The sequence below is a fragment of the Tamandua tetradactyla genome, chromosome 17 (genome assembly GCF_023851605.1).
Source record: "Tamandua tetradactyla isolate mTamTet1 chromosome 17, mTamTet1.pri, whole genome shotgun sequence".
Classification (NCBI taxonomy): domain Eukaryota; kingdom Metazoa; phylum Chordata; class Mammalia; order Pilosa; family Myrmecophagidae; genus Tamandua; species Tamandua tetradactyla.
The window spans coordinates 79079505-79106489 of record NC_135343.1 but is presented as its reverse complement, the minus strand read 5'-3'; the positions used below and the strand labels follow the sequence as shown (position 1 = coordinate 79106489).

The 26985-nt window shown below is 42.0% G+C and overlaps 1 protein-coding gene across 2 annotated transcripts in view; it reads right to left on the bottom strand.

The window, feature by feature from the left end:
• The window catches only part of RASGRP3 (RAS guanyl releasing protein 3), a 114685-nt gene that overhangs the window by 15321 nt on the left and 72379 nt on the right, over positions 1–26985 (bottom strand). For both annotated transcript variants that reach the window (XM_077135050.1, XM_077135051.1), the window contains exons 9-13: positions 25891–26166; positions 16233–16310; positions 11510–11623; positions 8017–8132; positions 3269–3416 (exon numbers count right to left, since the gene is read on the bottom strand). In XM_077135050.1, the coding sequence (XP_076991165.1) occupies positions 3269–3416; positions 8017–8132; positions 11510–11623; positions 16233–16310; positions 25891–26166 (732 nt within the window). The remainder of the gene's footprint in view (positions 1–3268; positions 3417–8016; positions 8133–11509; positions 11624–16232; positions 16311–25890; positions 26167–26985) is intronic.

The window sequence follows — 26985 nt, the reverse complement described above, 5'->3', positions numbered from 1 at the left end:
GGACTGCCCACAGACCTCGGAGAGGCCAAGGGGAAGGTCTGGAGTAACTGTCTGTGGTGCAAGGAGTACTGGGCCGGGAGTCAGAAGATGCTGTGTGAGTTCATGGTCCTGCTGCTAATGAGCCATGTGACTCTGGGAGACTCATTTAATTTCTCTGAACCTCAAGGATTCTTCATCTATAAAACATGGGAATTTGGGGAACTCTTTCAGTCCTAGGAGTCCAATTCTAAAATAAATGCATTACAAGGCAAGGAGTGCTCATTTGTTTTCTTGACTCTTCAAATAGAATTTTTTTCAAAAGCAGAAGGTCCCTCCAGACGTTGGAAAATGGTCCATTGCATTCTCTCATAATCTCTTTCAATGACAAATCCATGGGGTCATGTTTATAAACTCTTCTGAGAACCCAGTGGACTTTCTTTGCATGTGAGTCAAGATCAAATCAAATTGTACCACTGAAATAGAATATATTTTGAAAACTAAAAGAAAATTATAAGTGTAAGAGAGGATGTGGAGAAATAGGAACATTCACCCATTGTTGGTGGGAATGTAAAATGGGGCAGCCACTGTGGAAGACAGTTTGGGGGTTCCTCAGAAAACTAAGTATAGAATAACCATGTATACTTAGCAATTCCACTTCTAGGTACACACCCCAAAAAATTGAAAACAGGGTCTCAAACAGGTATTTTTATACCAATGTTCACAGTGGCACTCACAATTGCCAAAAGATAAAAGCAACCCAAGTGTCCACCAAGAGCTGAATGGATAAACAAAACTGTGGCATATACACAAAATGGAATATCATTCAGACATAAAAAGTAATGAAGTTTTGACGTCTGATAACACAGAGGAGCCTTAAAGATATCATGTTGAATGAAATGAGCTAGAAAAAGAGGACAAATGTTATATGATCTCACTGATATGAAATAATTAGAATAAACAAATTTATAGAGTCAGAAACTAGAACATAGGTTACCAGGAGCTGGGGTGAGGATAGGAAATAGGAAATTAATATTTAAATTGTACAGAGATTCTACTAGAGTTGATGGAACAGTTTTGGTAACAGATGGTGGCAACAGTAGCACATCATTGTGAAATATAATTAACAGGGCTGCATTATATATTTGAATGTGGTTAAATGGGGAAATTTTACTTTGTATATATGTTACTAGAATAAAATAATATTTACAAAAAAGCACAGGACTGTACACCATAAACAGTGAACCCTAAGTTAGATCATGGACTGTAGATTATAAAAGTGTAGATTTGCCAATGTACTACACTAATGCAAAGTGTTAATAATAGGGTGGCATATGAGAACACTGGATTTTATGCATGTTTTTTCTGTAATCCTACAACTTCTCTAATTAAAATTTTTTTAATAAAAAAGTCTATAACATTTTAAATGAGTTGGTTTAAATTAAATTTCTAAAGCATTGAGGAAGACTAACAAGTGACTATATGCATGCAATATGTCTGATGTCATGTAATTGTCACAATAACATGACAGGTAAGTATTAATTCCCTGTAACAGATGGAAAACAGGCTCTGGAGATGGCCAAAACTTGGTCACGGATGTACAGGCAGTAAGGAGGAGAAGCCAAACTCAGATTCAAACTCAGGGTTCCAAGGTCCAACTCAGGTTCCAGGGTTCCAAGGTCCAAGGTTCTATCCCATCACAGCAGTTTTAAGAACGTGGTGCCAGCACCTCTTCTCTGACCAGTCAGAGTGAGGAGTGTGGAGACTCTCTAGAAAGACTACCTGGCTGCCTTTAGAGAATCACTGCCTGCATAGGAGGGAGAACCAAGGCAAAAGGACTGGACAGCACAGATATGACTTACTGATTTGATAAGAACCTTCAGACTCCCCAACTCCACCAAATAACAGATGTATCAGCCTGACTTTCGGCTGAGTTCACTGGGTCCTGCCCTACAGGAGCATATAACACATGACCCCATCCCACTCCAGTATTTTTCAGGTCTACGTACTTCCAAACATTCCCACCAGAATGGAATGACTAGAGGCATGTGACAAAGGAAATGTGTTTGTTTTATGACAGAGTGGTCTAGTGAGCCAACTTTAGTGGCAATACTGACCGAATAAGGCTGCTCCTTCCCTGGGGGGATGATGAGCGTTGGGTAGCCGGGTGCTGGGTTGGGTAGAACCATATCAGCTACTACGATCACTTGGGCCATCTTAGAAGTAACCACTGCCCATTCGCAGAGGGGTGTATGGATGAACATAATCTGTTGTTCACAAGTCTCCCGAAGTCAGTTTCCCAGATGGGAAAAATGTAATTCAGTGGTAACACATAGCATCTATATCAAATTCAGTATGAGTCAACAGTGTGACAAGACTGCCAAATAAACTCAACATTTGGAATCAAGAGAAAGGGGCAGTAGTCATTCTCATCGAGTACTGGGTCACCCAACCTCACCTGGAAGACCACATTGTCTGTTTCATGTAACTTGGGCATCAACTGTAAGACATTCAGGGCTCAGGAGTCTATGTTCAAGACCAAGGCCAAAAACTGACCTCAAGGAATTATCAAACATGGGGGAAATTAAATGCACAATGTTCATTTGCTGCAGTCGTCTAGGCAGAGCATGGGAATTAGTCAGAAGACCTGTGTTTGAGTCTAAGCTCTGAGGACTATTAGCTGTGCAATCTTAGGGACTCGGGGTCATCCTCTCTGGGACTCCTTGTCTTCTTCAGCAAAAAGGGGAAAGAAAAATGCACACCTCAAGGGCTTGTTCTGAGGATTAATTACACTAATGTCTGCAAAAGTACTCCATTACCATCAAGTGCTGAGTAAATATTATTTATTAGTATAACCGTCTTCTCTCCAGAAAGATTTTTTCTTTCCTTTTTTGAGTTGTGAGCGACTGAACCATGCCATGGTGGACTGCTGGTGAGTAACATCAGGCGAAATGAGAGCTGCAAGGACCTGGTGACGATACATGCTCCCCTTCATTGCAAATGCTCATGAATATTAGTGATGCCTCTCTCAGGCAAGGGCTCACAGACACATGACCTTCCCGAGTTAAGAGGCCTCACTTACTTTCCTTATCTGTGCAAGACCCACATTCCTAGAGCATAGTGAAGCCTACAGAGCTTGCTTTTGTTTTAACTCAGGGAGCCATCATGCTTTACTTCTGACCCAAGGCAAGGTGATAGGCTCTATCTAGTATATCATTTTACTAATGATATACTTCTGAGAATGGTGTAGAAATAACTACATACAAGAGAAAACCATGGAAAACAGACTTACGAATCCTGCACAGTGTTCACAGAAAGTTGGCTTGAGATAGTTCATCTCCTGAAAATTATGGATAAATCCTGGTCCCATTTTACAGTGGAGTTGAGACTTTGCTCTCAGGAAGTAAGCCATCATTTCATCTTTACTAATTAGGCCATCCCTGTTAAAAAAAAAAACAAAGAAGGGGGGATCTTTGAATACCATATTGTTAAGTAGCCCCACATTTTACCCCACCTCCCAAACCTGTGGCCAAAAGCAGGTGGGGAATTTTCCCTTTTCTGTTATATCTGAGACAAGGGGGGAAAAAATCTAAAGGACAGCCTCAGGTGCCAAATGCCTTGCTTGGTAAGATGATAGTCTCTGTGTGTGGACGGACCACATCCCAAAGCACACACACATATGACCTTTGTACCATGGCACAGAAAGGCCCTTTGTTAATGAAGAGTAGCTTCTCGAAGGGCATTTCCTTTCCAGGCCTGGCCTGGAAATAGGGTTCGCAGACATCAGGCTGTTGGAGAAACGCTGGAAACTGTGATAACTTGGCCCACTATTCTCACATTCATCCAACCTGGGGTCATCAGGGTCACGGCCATTGGTGATCTTTTTATTCACGTCTGCTAGCTCACAGCCCGTTTGCTAAAACAGTGCATCCAAGTCCTCTCCACACAGGACAAATCTTCAGGTCCACCCACTTCCCTAGTCCATAATCACCACATAACCTGCCTTCTTGTTTTCCAAAGTGATCCAGTCCACTTGCCATAACAGATTCATACTGCCTTCTCTCCACACTAACATGTGTTGGAGATTATACCTCCCTCGCCACATCAAAATGCCTTTGTATCTGTTTTGACTCCCCTTAAGTTCTCTTCTGTCTCAAAAGATGATCCCATCCTCACTTTCCAACCCCTACAGATCACCAACTGGGTTCTGCCCAGTCTCTTCAACTATTTCTTCCTTTGTTTCCTGATAAGCTCAGGACTACCCTTCCTAAAATATATATTTCCTCAATCCTGCTGCCATCACCAACACTTGTCTTTTCTCTCTTACTTCTCTCACCCCCAAAGTTCTCAAAAAGAATATTCATTTGACACATTTTTCTATTTCCTTCAATTATTCTTTACTTTGTACAGTCAGATTTCTAATCCTTCCATCCTACTGCAGTTGTAACCAAGGACATCCTCGGTGGTCTATTCTCATTCCTCGAGCAGCCTATGACACATGAATTCATTTCCTCCTTTTGGCATTGTCTGCTCCACTGACTCCTGTAACTCCATGCAGCCTTGGTTGTCCTCCTCCTTCTCACACTCCTGCAAGATCGTTTCTTCCTTTCAGGGTCTGCATGTGGGGAGAGCACTACCCAAAGACTCATTCTTCAGGCCTTATGCTCACCTCCCCTTAAATCCTCCCCCCAGGAATTGTCTGCACACTCAACCCTCTGGAAGTCTTAGCAATTGACATCTCCAGCCCTCACTGTTCTGCTGAATTTTGGTAACCTCATGTTCAACAACTTACAAGACATCTCCTCCTAGATGGTACGCTTTCCTTTCAAAATTTAAACCCAACTCCTTATCTTTCTTACCTGAATAGTCCCTTCTCTGGGCATCCTTATTGCTATCGGTGATACCATAATTTATCCCTGGCTTGAATGTTTAATCCCCCTTTCTCACCTCTTATGCAAGATAACTTTAATAATAATTATAATGTATTACAATGAAAGTGTCATAGGGTTGTCCCACATTAAGAGCAAATTATCTCCTGTAATCAAAAGCATGTATCAGGAACCCAGTTCCGCGGTGGGAGCACACCCATGAAGAACAGAGATATATAGGCTTGGGACAGCACCACCAAGTCATACAATCCCAGGGGTACCATCCACCAGAACACAAAGTAAATGCAGCGACATTGGCATAGGCCTGTTCACAGCTTAAGTGACAGAGGAAGGAGGAACAATGCTTATTGCCTAGCATGTGCTCCATCTTTCATCACATAGAGCCACTGCTAAAAGCAGCTGCCCAGCCCTTCCTGAATCTTGGTGGTGGCCATGTGACTATGAGCCACCAAAGGAATGTGAAGAGATGTGAGGTGTCATACTCCAGACTAAGTAGATTAAGGAGCTGCTGGCTGTTCTACCCTCTCTTCTTTCAACTGCCAGATGCATGCAAAAGACCCCAGGACTGTAGAGGATTGCAAAGCTACAAGAAAGAAGAAACTATCCCTGAATCATCTGGAAGGAGACTGGTGACCACCTACCAGGAACACTCTTACACGGGTGAGATAAAGACTCCTATTGTGTCAGGCTCCCAAAAGTTTAGGGCTTATCTATTATGGGAGCTGGCAATACCTAACTAACATGCTTAGAAATATCCCATGCTCCTTGGCTCAAGGTGGGGTTTTTCACACATCAGCTCTTGACCCATCAGTTCCCAATATGGCCTGGCCAGCTCCCACGGGTACTGTCATGTTTATGTTCATATGTCAACTTGGCCAGGAGTTGGAATCCAGTAGTCTGGTCAGACAAGCCCTGGCCTGTCTGTTACTATGAAGATACTTCATGGACTTAAATCATAACCACATTGGCTATACCCACAGCTGATTGCATCTGTAATCAGCTAAGGGGAGTGTCTTCTGCAATGAGTGACACTTAATCACCAAAAGGCTTTTGAGAAGGATTCAGAAGAGCAATCACTCTTCCTGCTTCAACCAGCCTCTCCTGAGAGAGGACCTACATTGGAGCTGCCAGCTGGCAGACTGCCCTACAGACCTTGGACTCTACATCCCCAGAGTTATGTGAGACACTTTTATAAAAGTTTTATTTATAGATATCTCCTGCTGACTGATTTCTCTAGAGAACCCTAGCTAATACAGGTACCATGTCATGTCACCTGGGCTGGCTCCAACATTGCCTCAGAGAGTCCATTTCACTCTCATCTCCCTCCCTCTGGTAACCAAAGAAACAGACTGCCTCTCCTCTCTAAGTGGAGTTTTCAAAGGATTGCAATCTGAATGAACCAAGAAGTTTTATTTGGTCACTGACACATTGAAATATCCAAATACGGCCTAAGAATCCATGGGATGTAGATTTAGAATTAAGTATCCCCTAAAACAATGGTTCCCAAAGAGTGTTTTATGGGAAAGCAGATCCTTGAAAGAATGATGAAGTTGAGGAGGTGGGAGCAGGAAGGAGGAGGAGGGTGCTGCGATAAATAAACGATGGACCTTATTTATACAAATAAGTTTGTGAAATAGTGCATTCTCCCATTTCCCTTTTAAAGAGGCAAGAGGATATTCGCCTATTTAAAGTTCTGGGAAGTTATGAGATAAAGACACCTATTTAATTAGATTTAATACTATTTCACAAATTTGATTAGTTAATTCCTTCTTCACAAACACAAATTAATAGCTATTTCTATAGGAGATGGTTCAAACGGTTTCTCCAGTTCTCTGGAGAAAATATTTTTTTTTCTTAGCTCTTCCTGCATTTAACCATTAGAAACTTTGGTACAGTTAGCCATGGTAAACTTTGCGATGTTAATTTAAGGTATCCCACTTTCTGACCAAAAAAGGTCATGTAAGTGATGAACAGATCAAATCTGCATTCATAAAGAAAGGAGAGGGAGAGGGAGGAGGGAGGGGAGAGAGAGATAAATGGTAGCTGGGGAAACCAGAACTATTTTGCACTATTTTCACAGGTTTTCTGAAACCATTCTACTGATGGTAGCTGGGCCAAAGAAATGAAGCCTGAGAAGTAATTTCAAGTCCAGTCCTACTTACATTCACTGATAGCAACAAATCTAAGGGAAGAAGTGGGTAATTAGCAAGTTTCTTAAGTCTGACTTTGAAAAGGAAGTTAAGTTTCTAATCATTTAATTTATTTAAAAAATACTCTCTGTTCTGGTTATGCAATGAAGGTGAACTTAAGGATTTAAGACACTTATACTGAAGTATCAAGACTTTCCTTGGTGTGAATTACTTGCGGATTTCATTTTTAAAAAATTCCCCCAAAATAAAAGATAGTAGGGGATTTAAATGTGATATAATCTGGAAACGTGACTAATGTAAAGTCCAGCATTTAATTTCAGATGATTAAGTTAAGAACTAATCTCATACAGTTAAAAATTAAGTAATCAAATTACTAATGTCAGGCTTGTCAGCAACGATTTTAAAAAATCATTATTTTATTAATGAGCTGGATTTTAGCCTCTAAAATCAGTTTTAATTTTTCAGGAAGCATTTACAGCTGAAGAGAAATATACTTATTCTTTGTTTATCAAGGCAATCTTTGGTCAATAACAACAACAACAACAAAAAAAACAAAGTACGGACATTTCTTGGCATTATCTTCTTTCAGGAAGATCATAAATAATCTAAAGAAATCTTACTTACTCAATGTGTTTTAAGTTTGCCCTCGGGTCCACTCATGCTGAGAACTCCCAAACTAGATCAAACTATCTTTGTCCTCTATTCCCTTTTGGCAGACGTTTGGGGATGAGTAAAATGGCTAAGCAGCAGAAGTAACGTGGGAAATGGAGAGCCAGGCTAATCTGTGAATGGGCATTCACGCTCAACACTGATGACGTGCCTGTGCTATGATTCCATCCAGTCACTCACGTCCAAGTACAGCCAGAAAAAATATGTAAAAAGTTAGACTCATCGAAGCACTAGGTTTGAAGCTGCTGAGACATAAATGGAAGGCTCTCCACTGATGAAGAGTTTTCTGCTTTAGGACAGTGGCATTAAAATACAGCAAAACAAAGACTTACTGATCTTTGTCCAGCACACAGAAGGAATCCAAGAAGGGAAAATTGGCAGCTATGCTTTCAAAGTCCTCTTGGGAGATGTACCCATCACGGTCATGATCATAGTTTCTAAACACAGACTGCAAATAAAGAGAAAATTTACTGAGCGACTGTAAGTAAGGCTCTGAGCCTCTTAGTGGGAGCGCAATGGGGACTACACTGGCATGTCAGCCCATCCCTCGGAGCTGAGACACTAATGGGAGATGAGGGCATCTGTACCCCCTGTAGAATAAAAAGACGAGTTTCTGCTGGGGATAAATCCCGAGCCCTACGGAAGAGAATGTGGAGGGAAAAGAAGGAGGTTGAGAAAGGCTCCCTAGAGAAGGCAACATCTAAAGCAAGACCTGGAGACCTAAAGGTGGAGCAGGAGTTGGATATGGCAAATTCACAAATCCCAATACTATGATAACAGAAAAGAAAGCTTTAAGATGTCAAATTATCTAAAAAACTAAAGCATACATTTAGTACAATTTCAATGAAAATGCCAGTGGGAGATCTGTTTTAGATGAACAAACTGATTCTAAAGCTCAATTAGAGGTGTACATGTTAGAACAGCAGAAGTGTACATGTTAAGTAAGGAGTTATGGGTGCCCTATCAGAAATCAAATATTCTGCAAAGCTACAATCAAAACAATGTGGTAATGGAATTTACTAGAGAAGTGGGTTCCAGAAACAGACCTCTGTATATATGGGAATTCAGCATATTAAAAAGGCTCTTTTCAAATTTATAGAGAAATTATGGGTTATCCAATAATTGGAATTACATTAACTGGATATTATCTTACAAAATAAACTAAATTCTAGTTCTATCAGATACAAACTAAATTCTAGCTCTATCAGATATTTGACTATAAAAATAAAACTATAAAATTACAAAAGGTAATTTTTTATGTTTCATTATCTTTGAGAGAAAGGACTTTTCTAAGCATAAGAGAGAAATCAGAGCCACAAAGAAACAGATCAACAAATTTAAAAGACAAATGATAGAGACAATTGTTTGTGACATATATGAGATGAGAGCAAAGACACAAAGGTAAAATAAGCAATCACCAAAGACAAAAATACAAATGGTCAATAAACCCATGGAAAGGTGCTCAACTCCACTGATAATTACAGAAAACCAAATGAAACTCTTTTTTCTTATTTCTCAAATTAGAGAAAGTAAGGCACTCTTATCAAGTTGATGGAGCACTAAATAGCAACAATCTCTCTAGAGGACAATCGGGTAATACGAAGCAAACCTTAAAATGTGCCTACCCTCTGATACAGCAATTCTACTTCTAAGGAGACAACTAAATAAAGTTTCTCAAAGACATGCACGTATGCTCACATAGAGGGAAAGAGGTTATCAGAGGTTAGGCAAGAAAATTAGCAAATTGTTGTCACTGGTTATCCCTGTAAAAGTGGAATTACCAAGGCCTGAAAGTGAAACTTTCTATACTTCTTTTATGATAAAAGATTTTTTCATTGCCCTAAACTGTTTTATTCCAAAAAATGTGTAGGATCTCACTGCAAACACATTATCCAAATGTATATTTAACCTGAATTTTAATAATCCATCTTTCCGCCTTTCCCCAACAGTTTCTATTTGAATTATATTGTTCTATGTTGCAAGCTGCTTTAAGAGTATTTCAAAATAGGTGGGGCTGAAATGAATAAACTAATTTAATATACTATTGTGTGGTGCCAACTGCAACTTTAGCCTTATATAACTCAATTGTACAAAATCACAAAGCACTACATTGTTTTTGCAAGTCTTTATATCAACTGTAATCTGTAATCAAATAGACTAAAAATGAACTATTGTGAAGTGCCTACTATTCATGGTCAAATATCCATATTAATGCTGTGATTAAAAAAGATTTCTAGCAGAATAAAACTTAGAATAGAAATTCATAACAAAACCCAGTCTCTTATCTCATTAAAGCCATTAGTTAGGCAATTTCTCCAAACTGGGTCAATCTGAGTTCCTCCCCATGACATCGGAATTGGAGAGAAGGGAAGGGATAAGGGAGAGAGAAAGGAAGGTGACGGGAGAGAGGTTGCGACCCACTCCTCATGTGGGTAGGGACTGGAAAAATCTGCAGACAGAGGGAATACAGTGAGTCTCAGCGAAAAGCAGGGGAGTGGAACAGAACATATTTCCCGGTTCCAGACCTTTCTAAGCTGCATCTTCGTCCTTGCATTCCCTGAAGCTCCTTGGATCCTTTCCCCACCCTAAGTTGGGTCTGTCACCATCATATCATCTCACAGCCTTCACTGGACCATAGGACTTTCTTAGCCCCATCTCTCACCAAAAACCCCCCTCTACACCTTTTCTAATGATTTCCTTCCTGCTTTAAAGGCTCCCCAAACTTTTCTTTCAGCACCTCACAGTTCCCTGAATTAATAAGATACAGAACATTCTTTCTTTAAAACAGCAAAAAAAAAAAAAAAAAAAAAGCATACCTATATCCCAAAGACTTAATGCTACAGCACCAGAGGATGGGCTAATTCAGAGGATGGACTAAATGTCATTAAAATGGACATTTTGTCAAGAATGGCAGTTTCCACGGCCAGAGACGTTTCTGTTGGTGCATCTACTCTTTTGCCTCTGTGGAAAACTCCAACAGACACATGATCTAAATGACAATGTGCAGCCGCTGTCAGACCCCAAATTTAGCAGGAGAAACAATGCAATTTGCAGGATTTTCCCTGCCATCTGGTAATCAATTTATGGGCATTTAAAACCCTGTGGAGGTTTCATGAGTAGTTCTAATCCCCCAACAGCCCCTCAATCGCAGAGACAGTAACAGAAGTGGCAAATGCCTGTGAAGAGAGGGAGCTGGAAGTAGCTGGGAGCATTTGGAGCAAAATGAAAGAAATGAAAAGAGCCTTTCCGATAGATCACCCTGGAGGCAGAGCGAAGTGTCTACTAAATTACCCTGTGAGAGACTGAATTAGTACCCCAATTTAGACTTTTTCTTAACGTGAATTTGCATGCTTGTGGGTGTGAACTCATTGCAAATAAGATCTCCCAGAACTGTTGTTTGTAGTTAAGGTGTGGCCCCGCTGAATGAGGCTGGGTCTGGATGACCTGGGCCCTACCTATAAAGAGGAGCAGGGAGTCGGGTGGGAACCGGAAGAGAAACGAATTCCCCATGTGATGGGAGAGTCAAGGGGCCCCAGTGGGTTGCTGGCAGCCAGCACTAGACCGTGAAGTCTTATGGGAGCAAGCAATCTTTGCCAATACCTAGATTTTGGACTTCTCATCGCAGGACCCCGAGCCAAAAAATTCCCACCATTTAAGCCAACTCACTTTGTGGTATTTGTGGGATCAGCTCAGGCAACCTGAGACATGCTCCTCGCTGCCAGAAGGCTGTTTGCACAGACTCCATCTTATTCCTGAGGAATCCCAGTATACCCCGGAGAGAGAAAAGGGCCTGCCCGTACCCTCCCCCCACCCCCTTTACTCTACCTCAACCAACTTCCTTATGTGCTTGTTGATGACCGTGGGATCCGGCTTCGGCATCACTCCTGAGGCCCACTCCAGGGGCCCCACGGGCTTGGTGGGGGTCGTAGGGGAGGCAGGCTGCAGACAGAAAACACACAGATTCCAACCTTAACGAGGGCCTTGAGCAGTGAGGGCAAGGGACACTGAGGATGACACATAACCCTGTATATCAAAACTAGCAATAAAAACTTACATGCACGTAGGATTTAAAGGTTTATCAAGCGTAGGCATCTTTTGTTAATGGGATACAACCTATAACTCAGCACACGTTTGGAGAGCGGATTTTGCTGAGCAGCTGCCCACACTCTATTACTTTAAATGGAAAGAAAAGAAGAATGCATTCCCAGGCCACCCAAAAATTCTATCCAGGTTCCTCAAATATCACTAAAAATACTCCTAAATGTTTATGTACTAATCTATCAAGTATTTTTGCATAATTCAAAACACGTAAAACACCAGTTATCTAATTAGCTAACACATGACGCTGGCGATGAATCAGTGGGTTTGTCCCGGAGAAGGACAGATATCTGGGCATGTCTCTGCACCTGTACCGCTCTCAATAAGCTTAATCAATATGCTTAATTACATCTGATTTTTCTGCTAATCATACTGCCTCTTTAGGCCTCTGCGGCAGACTTGCTTTCTCCACAGGTTTCCCCCCCGATTCTTACGAGAGTTTTTCACTTAATAATGTGGGGAAGATGATAGCAATAATGCATAATGTATCTAAACAGGATAAGCAAAGGACATGGTCCTTTCAGGAGATCAGCCAAGACTGCTACAGACTTCATACCCTCTCCCTAGGACCCTCACACAGTGTAAACATTTTCACTAGCACACACAGCAAACCGGTATTAGTAGGATTTTAATTTGATAATGAATTGGGGATAAATAAACTTGGTAGCAGATACTGGTGATGGCTAACTGTCCTCAATGCTGGGAGGTGGCTGCCCAGTAGCCTGTGGACCAGCAAGACAAACGTTATCTCTATCTGGCAATGCTCATGCACACACACGCACACACTCACACCTGTGTCCGCATACACCATGGCACTTGCTATCAGTCTCTTCATCACAGTGTCCTGGTGAAGGACAAACCGCAATTCCCAAGCTGAAGTTGCTCCTGGAAACTGCCGCACTCACGGGGATGCCACAGTTATTTCACACGTCCAAGGGAAACACAGCAATCCTCAATATCTCAAAATATCTAAGACCACGAGAGTAAAGAGGTGGGGGAGTATGGGCAGGCCCTCATCTCTTTCCGGAATATTCTGGGATTCCTCAGATGCCACGCAATACTCCTAGCTTCAAGTAAGACAGTAGGCCAATTAGACTGTGCTGTTTCTTTCAACGACACCAAATCTTTATGAAGCAAAAATCAACATGCAAATAATAGTACGGACTCACTGTAACAAAGGTGCCACACTAATGCAAAATGTTAACAGGGAAAACTGGGAGTGTGAGCTGGAAGCAGGTATATGGGACTCTGCATTTTTTATACGATTGCTCTGTAAACCTACAGCTGCTCGAAAAAAAAATTTTTTTTTAAACTCGACGTGGAGCAGGAAATGAGGGTGGTGACATCCAACCTGATCCCAAGATTTTAAGAAACTGTACAGGTCCCCAAAGACACACACATCTATTAGTAAGTAACTTTGCTTATTTAAGAATGAAATAGAAATATTATTTTTCTTTTAACGTATGTGTGTTATTTTCTCTAAGTTATTATAACAAATATTTATTCATTATTTAATAAATGGAACCACTGGGTATCTCTTTGGTCCTAACAGTACCTTGAAATGACTACTGAGACTCTAAGGGCATCACGGTGAACAGAAAACATTTGAGAACCGCTGGGCCCAGCTACTCCAAAAAGGTCTGTCAATACTAACCCCCAGCAAATTAAAGCTCCAGATGCCCAGTAATGTAGCCATGACTGGAAATTAGCCCCAAGTTTTCATCGTCTGTCAAACACTAAGCCCGAAAGCGGACAACAGGCTCTCAGAGGAGAGACAGATTGGGGTTAGGAAATACGCTTTCTTAGCGCCACAGGATTTGAATGGAGCTTTTGCAGCCTCTGCTTTTACAACCAAATTAAAAGACTTTTCTGTATTGGATGGAAAACTTTTCCTAAAATCAGCAAAGTTTGAGCCTGAAAACAGAATAAAGTGGGGACTCCTACCCTGCTCCTGACACGAGGAACTGTGGGGAAATGGTAGCATCCCGCGGTAGGGAAAGCACAGGTCTGCAAGACAGGCCTGACACAGATCCCAGCTCTGCCACTGGCTGTGTGATCTCGTGTAGGATGCACAGTCTCCTCAACAGAGTTCAGGAGACAGTATGCACAGGATGCCTGTCCAGGTGTCAGACACTGGTTGCAGGTAAAGGAAGTCTCAGGGAGGTGGAAATGCTTGAATGCACCTACAGATGGCATCACTGCTACCAAAGCTATGAAATTTGGGACGAGCTTTAAAAGTTGTTTTTTACCCAAAAACTTTACCTTTCTTTCTAGTTCTTAGTCGAGCTAACTTGGAAAAGTCTGGGCCCCCTTGCCTCCTCAACCTGAGCTGCACCTCTTTTCATAGACTCTGTCCTGCAGGCTGCCAGGAGGAGGTAGCTGGGGACCTGGCAGGAGGGGCGACGTGCCCATGGAGCCATCATACCCACTCTCTAGAGAATGAAGCTACAAGGTCCATCGACTCAGATGCAAATGCAGCCCCGACCAGTTCTGGAGAAGCGCTTTCCAAGCCACTCTCTCGTTCCGTCCACGGTTCAGAGTTCAGTTGGTAAGGAGTTAACACATGGGGACTTTATACAGAAACTGATCTCAAAACACGATTGTAAAAAGCAGTATTTTTCTTCAACATGCAAACCCTATCCTTGTTGTAAAATTCAAATTTATCCAGGTATTTTTTTATTAGCCCAAAATATATTTAAAATACAGTCTACTCAGTGAAACTACGAGCAGTGCACCTTCAGTGATCCAATGTCTTCAATCTTACTACATAATGATTCTTTACGAAGACTCAGCCATCAATTGAGACACGAACAACCCAGTGTGATACTCACATTCTGAGCCAAGCCCATTAGCAGTAGAGAAATTTGTGAATTATAATCATCTAAGGGTACTTAAAATAGAAGAAAAAAATCTGATTTTATTTTGAACACTTTTTAAAATAAATCCTGGAGCCATCTAAATGATCTTTAAAACTAAGATGACAGTTATTTGGTTTGTTTTTGTTTTTTTTTTCTTTCTAATCCTATATACTGGCAAGTTTCCAAAGGGATTATAACAAACAGAAGACAAGTACTAAAAAGGAGTAGTTGTGAATGATGTTCTTCTCAGCCTTTGATTTGAAGAAATAACCCTCCAACTGCTAGGACTATACTGTTCAATTAGTAAAATGGCAATAATACCGATTAAAATTCTTCATTCTAGGACATAAAGCACCACTGTAATGGTCAATTCCAATAAATGACAAAAACAGTGTTCACAAGCAGTGGGGACAACCAAAGCAATAGGCTGAACCCCCAAACTTGGGGTTTGTTCATATGAAACTGAACCCCGCAAAGGATAGGCTAAACCTACTTAAAACTAGGCCTAAGACTCACCTCCAAGAGAACCTCTTTTGCTGCTCAGATGTGGCCTCTCTCTCAGTCAATATGACAAGCAAACTCACTGCCCCTGTCTACGTGGGACATGACTCCCAGGGGTGCAAACCTTCCTGGCAATGTGTGACAGAAATCCTAGAATGAGCTGAGACTCAGCATCAAGAGATTCAGAAAACTTTCTCGCCCAAAACGGGGAAGAGCAAAATGAGACAAAATAAAGTGTCAATGGCTGAGAGATTTCAAACAGAACTGAAAGGTTATCCTGGCGGTTATTCTTATACATTAAATAGATATCACCTTTTTAATTAAGGTGTAAGGGAGAGTCTGGAAGGAACTGCCATAAAATGCAAAGCTGAGTTCCAGTAGCCACGTTTTCTGAAGATGATTGTAAGATATAGTTTTCGCAATGTGACTGTGTGATTGTGAAAACCTTGTGTCTGATGCTACTTTTATCTATCTGCCTTATCGACAGATGAGTAAAACATATGGATTAAAAATAAATAAATAATAGGGGAAAAAATGTTAAAATAAATTTAGTAGATTGAAGTGCTTGTGATCAATGAAAGGGAGGGGTAAGTGTTATGGTATGTATGAGTATTTTTCTTTTCATTTCTTTTTCCTGAATGATGCAAATGTTCTGAGAAATGATCATGATGATGATATGCAACTACGTGATGATTTTGTGAGTTACTGATTATATAACAAGAATGGAATGATCATATACTGAGAATGTTTGTGTTTGCATGTGGTTACGTTTCATAAAAAAATCATTATGGTGAAGAATATACAACTATGTCATGATATTGCGAGCCACTGATTGTATACCATGTATTTACTGTATGTGAAGATTTGTCAATAAAATTTTTAAAAAAGAAAGAAAAAAGAAATTCTAGTGCTCAATGAAAGGGAGGGATAAGAGATATGGTATGTATGCATTTTTTCCTGTTTTCTTTTTATTTCTTTTTCTGAATTGATGCAAACGTTCTAAGAAATAATCATGTGATGAATATACAAAAAACAAAACAAAAAAAAAACGAGTGTTCACTACTGATCCACAGAGAGAAAATGGTACCCACCAATTTAGAATTCCTGGGCTCCAGCACCAGTGACAGTTTGTAAATATCATCTTCTGTGTGATAGAGGTCCAGTGAGAGCTACAACAAAGTTAGCAGAGATAAATAATTACGTTGGATCACATTTATTTATTTATACTGCTAAATATTTTTCCAATTGAATGCTTAATTCCAGTATCTAATAATGTTAGTTATAACCAATGGAATCATGCCCCCCACAAAGAAATATTCAAGCCCAAGCCCACAGTCCTATAGGTGTGAACTCATTTGCAAAGAGGACCTCTGAAGAGCTTATTTGGAAGAGGCCAAACGAAATCTAGGTGGGACTTAATGCCATGTGACTAAGTCCTTAGATGCAGAAGAAATCTGGACACGGTTAGAAGCCAGAGAGAGAGAGAGCGAGCACACGTGCCTTGTGGTGGAGGCAGGATGCATGTACAGACCAAGGAGCCCCAGGGTTTGCTCCACCACCACCACAGTGCTAAGACTTCAGGAGAAAGCATGGCCTGATGATACCCCGATTTTGGATTTTTCACCTGCAAAACTGTGAGCCAATATTATTTAAGCCAACCCACTGTGTGCTAGTTGTCACAGCAGCCCTGGCAAATGATGGTAGTAAAGGCAGAAAACGAAAATGATGGCATGGAGAAGAAAAAAAAGGAAATAAAAAAATGAAAAAGTTAATCCTGGGGTGATCATCAGCATCACCAAGGACCTTCAACTCAGTTCCTCCACAATATTTACTGAGCAGCATCCCAAGGCCAAATAAGTGCTGGGCTAGAGAATACGGATACTCCATGTTTCCAGGCTGGAGGTAGGGACAGAAGCATGAAAACAGGTAATGCAAGGTAATAAATGCTGTCTTTGAGGCCTTATTAAAGAACTGGGGAAATAAAGGAACAATTCACTAGGTTCCTGCTATTTGAGGGCACTCTGCCAGGTCTGGTTACACACAATGGTATAAAATGATTTCCTGCCCTCAAGGGCCTGACAATATATTTGAAAATATCAGACCAGAACACAAAAGAATGACAATCAATAAAAGGCAGTACATGCTAATGCTTAATAAATTGCCCCATTCACGGACACAGCATAGAAGACGGAGGTTTTGGAGTTAAATGGAGGCCTGCCACTAGTGATCTCTGTGACCTTAAGGAAGTTACAGCCTCAGTTTCTGCATGTGTAAAATGGGAATAATCACAGAAGTTCCTATTTGGAGTTTTATCAGGATGTGCTGAAATGATGCAGGTAAAGTATACTTTGCACAGGACCCGGTGCATAATAAAATCTCCACAAACATTATCTGGTATTGCAGATGCTATCATTATTATAGCTGTTATTATTACTAAATTATTATAGGTAGAAGCTTCTGGATGCTGAAATGATCAGGTCGGATTTGCAGAGGGACTCTGAACTAGACCCTGACTAGGAGACTCAGACAAATAAAGAGGGAGAGGAAGGTCCTTGGAGGCAACGACGACAACTTAGGCCGAGACTGGAGAGCCTGGATAAGACTGTAAAGCTTTAAGGCACATGTTTCCCACTCACCTAAGACAGAAGTCACGAAGCTTAAAATAAACCGGGACAAATCGTACCCGGGCCCCTTCCACGTTAAGACACCCGATCAATCATACCACTTCATCAGCAATGATGACAACCAAGTACTATGCCCTTTTCTTAACTACCTATCATTAAAAATTCCTCTAACATATCTGGTCTAAAGATAAAAGCCTAATACGAATGGGTGTGGGGTGAGATGAAGGAGCCGGAAGGAGGAAGCAAGAGAAAGCTCTGAGGCAAATGTGCTTTCAAGGATTTATTTTTTCGTTCCTTCCCATTTAAAAAGAAAAGCTGTCATCAGAAAATTTCATGTTGAAATCACATTCATTTGACAAAATCTATCCAGCACGAGCCAAGGACCACTCTAGATACTTCTCTAGCTACTGAATACAACATTTATTTAAATGAAGAATTTCCTATATGGGGTCATACATTGTTGACCTAAAGTTTATCACCTAAAGTTTTTCTAAACATAATAAAACAGACTTTACCATAAAATTGCCCATGGCATCGTTTCAGATCCCCAAACCCGGCTCACAGAGAACAGGCTCTGTGTTTACTCTCCCCTGAATTGCGGTCACCCCTTCTACAGGAGAGGAGGGGTCCACAGCTCACAAAGTCAGATGCCTTTAGGAGCCAGGCCCCCAGATAAAAGAGAGATGCAGGGTGCAAGAAAGGGATATGTCAACGCAGATGCTGGTACACAAACATTCCTCTTTCCTCTTAGCTCTATGATAAAAAAATGTTTGGTGACAAGGGACAGCTGATCTCGGATCCCTGTATCCGGAAAGCAAAAGGGAAAGGTGCAGTCTGCAACAGCGGGAGACGGCTGCACCAGCTACATTGCCACCAGCCCGGCAATGGATCTCGAGTCACCATATATTTTCACTTTCCATAAGAAGCCAGAAATCCAGAATTTTATATGAAATATATCAATTTTCCAACATGGACAGCTAATAAAGCTTTTTTTTTTTTTTTTTGATAATTCCACGTGGGTCAACCGAAACCCACCTGTGGCGGGTTGCGCACACCATATTACAAACTATGCAACAGCAGGTCCCGCTGGGTTCCAGGCTTCGTGACAGCAGGTAGGGCACCTGTCCTTTCCACTTCAATAGCCCCACTCCCAGGCTGGCTGCCTGGCACTGTGAATGTTACACAAATAAAGAGCGAAAACCAAGTGACTTCTCCCTTTTGAGTTCCCTGCAATCAAGAGCTCATCCAGACTTGGACAAGAGTGATCCTTTCCTCCTGACTCAGCCTCAAGTACTGAGTGTGCAGTGACTACTGGTGCAGGAACTGTGACAATGGTGTTGGAACATCTGAGCAGAAACCCAAAACATGCCGTACACTAATGTGTAGGAGTGGATATTTTCATATGCCAAAGGGATGGCCCTGTGATTGAACTGTTTTGATCTCCTCCAAATGTCTCTTCTCTAGTTATCGGTGGTGTGGACCTGGGCAAGTCACTGACCTTCCCGAGCCTCAGTCTCCTAATCTGTAAAAGGGGTCTCATAAATAACGGTTTCCTCCCATGACCGCTGAGAAGACTAAATAAGCCTAATGTGTGTCCAGCTGGCTCTGTTTAGAGGATCCCACAGATGGGACCTGCAGGGTTTGGCTTCCATCAGCGCAGCAGCCAAAGGCCCACAGTGCTTCTCTCTGGGTGAGAAGCTGCCTTCAGCCTGACTCCAGCCACCACTGTGCTTTCCTAGCCAGGATCCTCCTTCCTTTCTCAGATCTCTTCTGAGCACTGGCAACTCTGCCCAAAGAGGGACCGGTTGTACTTCAAACAGCTCATTTTTGAGATCTCAGCATCTTGTCAATGGGATTACAAGAAAATTTGCTTGGTTTCATCTTTGGAGTTGGTTGTTCCTGACAACTGTTCTGATTCTGTTTCAGGTTGTTGCATTTACCAGCTGATTGCACCAGCAGAGATGGCTGTGGAATTGGTCTGCACACAAGAACCTGCGTTGCCTTGACTGGAGAACCGTAAATAAAACATACTTGGTTATTCAACTACCTCCACTCACCATTTCTGTAACTGGTCTGCTTTTTCTTCCTTTTTTTTTTTTTTTAATGATGCTGTGAAAATACAGGGGCTTTCCAGTTATTTGCATGTAGTCAGAATGGTAAAAGTAACGGTGGATCTAAAAATACTCTGAAAAGAATCAACAGACGATCTCATACACCATGAAACAGAAACATCAGCTTTTAGAGCTCCTGATTGCATGAAGTAGGATCACAAGGGAAAACATCTTCTCCAGATTTTCCCTGAAAGGGGGGAACAATCCAAATCCCAACTGTTGGGTGGTATGGTCTTCCTTCCTTCATGAGAAGGAAGGTTTAAGGGGCCAAGGATAAGGTGATAAGAACACAGGCAGAGTCCCTGCCTTCTTAGATTTTGAAGCGGAGAGAAGAGGGACGGTAAGGAGTCAGATCCTGAATTACTACACAAGTAACTGCTTCATTATAGTTTCACGAGCGCTACAAAAGAAAGGGACGGTGTAAAATACAAGAACGTACAATATAGCTCCCAGCAGTTGGGCGGGGGGTGCTTTGGAGAGAAAAGGCCTTCCTGAGACTTTTTCAGGGGGATCAGTAAGGGTTACAGATGCAGAGGGAGAAAGCGCCTTCCCAGGCAGGGAACCCAGTGTGTGCAAAGGCCCTGAGGTAGAAAGGAGCTGCAGATGAATTTATGTAATGCTTTACCTGATCTCAACATATCTTTTTCCTGTGTAGGGAAAAAAGCGTGACCTTTTGAGACATAGTTGTGGGAGGGAGTTATATTTTAATACCTTTTTCTTGAATAAATTAAGTGGGCTCAAATGATCACTTGTTAAACCTTTGGAAACCCCCAAAGAGCTGTGTAATGTAGGCTTTAGAACCTGAGCATGATGGGTTTGGACCCCATGTGATTTGGGAACTGCTATTTCTCTGAGCCTTTAGCTTCTTTCTGTGTTAAATGGGAACAATAATCCCTATTCCGAAGTGCTGAGGTGGGATTAATAACACCTATTCTGCAGAACTGTGAGGATTACATTAGGTAATTATGTAAAACATTAGATAATCTGAATAGCACAGCTACATTCATGTGCATTCATATTCTATGAGCAAAATGCAAAGACTGCCCCCTGAGGTTGTGCAGAACCGACTCTTCTATTAGGCATTTTCATTGCTTTGTTTCTCACCCAGTAAGGAAGTAGGGGCAAAAAAGAAATACTACATTTTTATTCTAATGTCTTAATTTATCTACCAATTTGCATTTTCTTAATCTTTAGAAAATAAATTATGTAATCTTGACATATAAATTTCCAAGGACACATTGTATAATAAAAGGTGTAGCGAAGTACAGTCAAAACACTTAAGGGAAGGGAAAGTAACATGCACTGGCCACTAAACTATGTTGTGGGAACTATCCACTAAATTCCTGTAAAATCCATTTTCCAAATAAGAACAGTGAGCTCTGTGAAAGTAAATAATTTGCCTAAGATGATATAACCATTAAGTGCCAGAGCTAAGATTTAATAGAGAGAAATGTAAAATGTAAGAAATATACAGAAAACAAATAAGTGAACCCACAGACAGACTGAAAATCAGTGGTAATCAACTCCCTTATACTAGGACACAGTATCACAAAAACATCCACATCAAAAATCTGTGCCTCAATAGCACAAACAAAATGAAGAGACTCAGTTTCCAGAACGATGGATGGCACAAGCCTGCAGAGTCAAGTCCTCCAGAAGTCTGCCCCACAGCAGAGACACTGAGGCTGCCACTGGCTGCCTGGTCTTTAGGATGGCAGATGCAGACCCAGCTGGAAGTTCTGCCATCACCCACTCCATCACTTCCTGAGTTCCCGAGAGTCCTGGAGGAGAGGCCTCCAAGTAGTTTCTGGGGGCGCTGGCTAAGAAGAAGAGCAGTTCTCCGCTGGAGAAGAGGAGGATCTAGGGACCTTCCACTCGGATGTAAGGGGTGGGCAGTGTCAGGTAGAATGGGTCATTATTAACAAGATAAAACAGATCTGTGGAGGGATTTTAAAACTGTGGAAATTTATTAACAAATTAACAAGTAAATGATAATGCCTTAATTGTTTGCTTTTCTTAGGATTTTCTCAGTATATATATTTTTAATTAACAGAATTTACCTAATAGTTATGAAACATTGGCTGATCACAGAGCAGTTGATAAAGAATACTATTTAGATTTTAAAATACTGTTGGTCTAGGAGACCCGGGTTCGATTCCTGATGCTTGCCCATGCAAAAAAAAAAAAAGATACTGTGGGTCTAATGTAAATCTGAGATACATTTGAGAAAATGTTTAAAAAACAGGGTATGGTGTTCAAAATTTGCCTACAATCTCCAAATTTATTAACTGCCAACAAAATATAGCATATGGCTCAAACATGGAATTATAAAATTATTACATCAGTAGGTTCATTCATCCTTTCATTCCTTCATCTACCCAACGAATACCCGTCTACCTCATCAAGGCACCGAGCTGGGAGCTGAGGCTCCAGGGGTGAATAAGCCACCACATCTGTCTCCAGAGCTCCCAATATGGCAGGGGAGACGGGAAATGGCAAACACAAAGAGTACACACTGCACTTCAGCTGAGGTTTAGGAGTAAAGTTATGGGATCGCAAAAGGGGGAAAGAGTGATGGTATCTGAATGTTTCACTCTCGCATTAGTCGGGGAAGGGACACTTCCGATTTAAAACCCACAATGTGGAATCCAACTGTATGTGGGATTGGGGGGGGGGGCAGTTGGAGATTGTGAGAACAGCTCTAGTTCTGCAGCCTCTACATGACTGGTTGTCTGGTGATATCACTATAAGTAGCTTTTATATAATGATAAATGAAACTAAAACCCCATGCTATTGATATAAAAATCTAAACCCCTTGGAGAGTTTTCTCTGGGGAGGGGGAACAAGAGACAAGTGCACTTCTGCATTTATTTACATTGATTCAGTGCTACATCGTATTTGTGTGGATGGCTGTTTTCAGACGCTTGGGTGTGCCTTAAGCATGGACTGAAAAGGAACACGGATGAAAAAAAAAGGAAGCTCTAGCAAATCTGATGTAGTGCCCTTAAATGTTGGCCCTTCTTCTCTTTCTTACTTGGTCTCAGAGAACCATCTCCTTAAGCTTAAATTCGAAAGCCAAAATATTATCTGTGACCTAGGATTCATAAGCTTGCCCTTTGCCCGCCTTCATCCTTTATGACTCTCAGTTTTTCATTTGTAAAATAGGAAGGGACAGGGCGAGGCGGGTGGGGGGGGTGTTGTACTGGCTGCCTTGTCCAGGCTACATCACTGGGTGTACAGCATGTGACAGGGCTGTGAATACTGTAATCGATTATTACAAAACTCTGAAGCATTATTCTACAGCTTCCTGCACAGAGCTGGCATTTAATAATCACTGACTAATTTAAGTTCTCACCGTCTATCATTCAGGGCTCTCAATCACCTTTCAAGTCACCTTCCTGGGACCATGTTTAGAAGTAAACAATCACTTCATACAAAACTGAAGGGTCCCTGGGGAAAATGAATTGTCCCTTCAAATACTGCACGTACAGACGCGCCCACATACATCTGGGCACCTGACGCCCATCCCAGGGTTCCAATCCAAACACGCACGTGCTTCATAAATGGCCACTGGGCTCTAACCTTCTCGGTCCTCACACTTAGGAGATTAACTCTTTCCACCTATCTTCGCACAGCTCAGTACATGGTTCCCCAGGGGGGCAGGAGGAGCGAAGACACATTTCTGTGCACTGATCTTCCCTCTTGGCTATGGGGAGACAGGATGGATCTTGGCCGCAGAGGGGTACCAGCCTGATGCTCTGTGCACGTAGGGGCAGGCACCGTGCTATGCTGAGGAGCAACTGGGCTGGCACCACATAATCAGGTGGACACCCGGTTCCATATTCTCAGAGCACCACCATTCCCTAAATCTAGACTCACAGAACAGAAGGGCTGGAATCAGACTCAGAAATGAGCACAAAACCCTAATGAAAAAGCCAAAGTTGAGGCTGATTAGCAAAGAGACATAGCCAAGTAACCGCAGAAGCAGAGCTAAAAGAGGGATTTTACATCCTTGCCACTACACCTGCCGTACAACATTGCAGTTCTTAAACATGCAGCTCAATGGCTTTTACATTTTCCTTTGATACATCTATAAGACAGAGAAAGAGAGAGAAAGAGCAAGAAAAAGAAAGAGCTGGCATCCTTTGTCTTTTTTATTTCACCCCATCAAAAGGAATTATTTCTTAGCTATTATTTCTAGACATCAGATTTGCCACATGCAACCTCAAAATTTCATTCACATCTCTTCAATATTTCCCCAAATACTGGTTTGACATCATTTTGCTTGCTGTACATAAAACTCAAAATTAATTCCCCTACTCCATCATAACCTTATATCTGCATGAGAAATTACTCAAGTGCAGGTACTTGCTTGGTACAGTTATTCTCAACATCAGGCTGCATCCCGACACTTTGAAAGTTTGGTGACACATTGAGAGTATACACAGACATCTCCTGTGTCTGGGGTTTGCAGCCTGGTTAGGGCTGCAGCTCTGGTCACTTGGTCATGGAAACATATTTACATGTGCAAACAATAAATGCAGGTGTTTCGGTTATTTCTGAGTTCTTTTCCAATAACAAATATTTGTGTGTTTACAACTGGTCACATAAATTCAACCCCAAGAGATTTGTGTTTCTGTATGTTGCCCACTTCTGCTTTACAGGTGAGGATGCAGCTGGCAGGAATGCCTACTCTTAGGGGTTCTAGTCTTTGGTAAACAATTAATGTGCTCTAGGAACAGTTCGCGAGGAGGTCTAGGAACTACACTCTTATACCAATGCAGCAGGCCAAGGGGCTTTCTGTTCTCAGAGGTTAAGAAGGGTTAATCACTTTTATTTGCCATAGTCATAAAATGAAAATAGTCAATTTTTCAGTTTTGAGGAACCAAGTTGTGAATGCTACAATGTTTAAACCCAAACAAGGAAGTTATGCCTACACTTGATTAAGTAAGAGTGAGGCAATTTGGTTAGGCGTCTTCTCCCACACAGCATAGCCGATGGGAAATGCACTCTTCCACCTATTTGCTGTGTCTCAAACTACTAGGACGTGGAGACCAACTAAATTGTGCACAGATGTGCCAAAAAAACATGAGAAGTCGGTGAAATTCCTCTGTCTGACCCACATCATTCTGAATGTGGCATTCAGTTCATCTGCTGAGAAACGAAATATGCCAGGCACTGTGAGAGTTGCTGAGGACATCTGTGCAGGGCAAGTAAACAGCAACACTCTAATGCACAGCAATGCTTCCTACAGTTAAGGAAAGTATAAATGCAGCACATGGGCAACGCATGGGACTAAAGCTTTACTGCTTTGGAGGGGGATAGAGAGTGCTTCAGAAAGATAGAGGCTTTTGGACTTGAGCTAGGTGATGGATGGCTGGAGAACGGATTTTCCAAGAAGAGGAACAGAAAGTACAAAGGTCAGGAGGCAGAAGATAGCATCCCATGGCGGAAAGTACAAGAAATCCATATTCTTCAAAGGCAGGTGTGATATGGGAGAGGCTGACGGGAAAGAAGGCTGAACTGATGGTCAGATCCCCCAAAACCCTCCAACGCCAGGCTGGGAACAACATCCTGGTGGTTTGGGAGAGGTTGGCAATGGGAGGTAAGGAGATTGTAGAAGTCCTTGCACTATACCAGGCTTCAGGTAAAGTTGCACACTGGAGATAAAGATAAGCAGACACATCTAGGGCATAAAGAAGGAGGCCATTAATTAGGTGAGAAGGAGAGGGAGGGGCTGAGGACATGTCTCCAAGACCTTCCCCCTGAAGCAAGACGGAGCCTGGGCCCCTCAGAGCAAAAGGAAATTTCTTACCCCTGAGATTACAGTTCTTGAGTCATGCAGATTTGAGTGTGGGGTTCCCCTGCCCTGATTCTTTGAGATTTCTTCCCTTCTATTGACCCCAAGTTCAATCTTCCCCCTTAGCGAACAGCTTGCACCTGTCTTTCTATATTCCCTGCAATGTGAGGCACAGAAGAGTTAAGACCTTAAACTTGGAACCCCGGGAACTCACTGTGAGCAGGTTGATCAAATCCATGTTGGGTTCTAAGTGGTGGGAGGCAGTCTGCAGGAAGACCAGTTCACTCAGGGTCACAGAAAGCTGATGCATTTTCACAATGTTCACTTTGTTCTCCTCTGTCCAGTCTGGGAAAATGACATGGACTGCTATCAAGTCTTTCAAGTGTACTCCAAGGATGGGGATTTTGAAGCCATCGCATTCCGCAAAGGCCTTGCGGTAATTGCAGTAATTGCCGTTGGAGGAGACCAGCTCGGTCATTTCATTCCAGTTCTGGGAACAGATGGAAAAACAGAGCTTTCAAAGTCTTCCCTTCTGCCCATCCCCAGGCCCAGCCGTGTGTGGCTGGGAAGTTCCTGGGCTCCTCAGAGAGGTATCGATTGCACCAAAGTTGTAGCAGGGAAATGTTAACCAGGAAATAACAAAAAAAAAGTTAGAAAAATGCATTAGATCTGCCTGTGTGAAGTGGACAGCTGGTTTTACTCTGCTATAAGATGGAAACAGCTGGAGCCTCTGCCTGCCCTCTGGGATGTTGGCGTGTCTAATGGCATCATCTATATTTAGATGTTTTGTGATTCATGGAAATATTACCGTTCAGAATTTCAGGCATGTATCACATTAAAACCTCCTAGTTGTTGCGTTGAAGACATTACTTGAAGGCTAATGTGGACAGGTGGGTAGAGAGGCTCACGGAGGCGGAGAGAGACCCTGAGTGAATCACTTCACTTTCCTGGGCATCAGTATCCCTTTCTGTCCAAAAAGGGGGTTCATCTCATTTTTAAGGACACACCGGCCGTCCCAAGCGTCCATGCACCTCTGTCGGAGTCTTCACAGCTTTTGAAAATTTGCTTTCGCTTTTTACTTGAAATTCAGCACAGAGCTAAAAGAAAACGGACCACTTACATCACAAGCCCTGCTTACTGTGCATGAGTGGGGTAGCAGGCCAGAAGGCCGGACTTGGGCGTTTACTTCCTTCAGTCCGCGGACCGCCCACCACCCACACTTGCCAACCCCCCGGGTTCCGGTCAGTCTGCCCTTTCCGGAAGCCACCCACCTGCTCAGCGGAAACGCTCTTCCGCCCCAGGTCGTAAT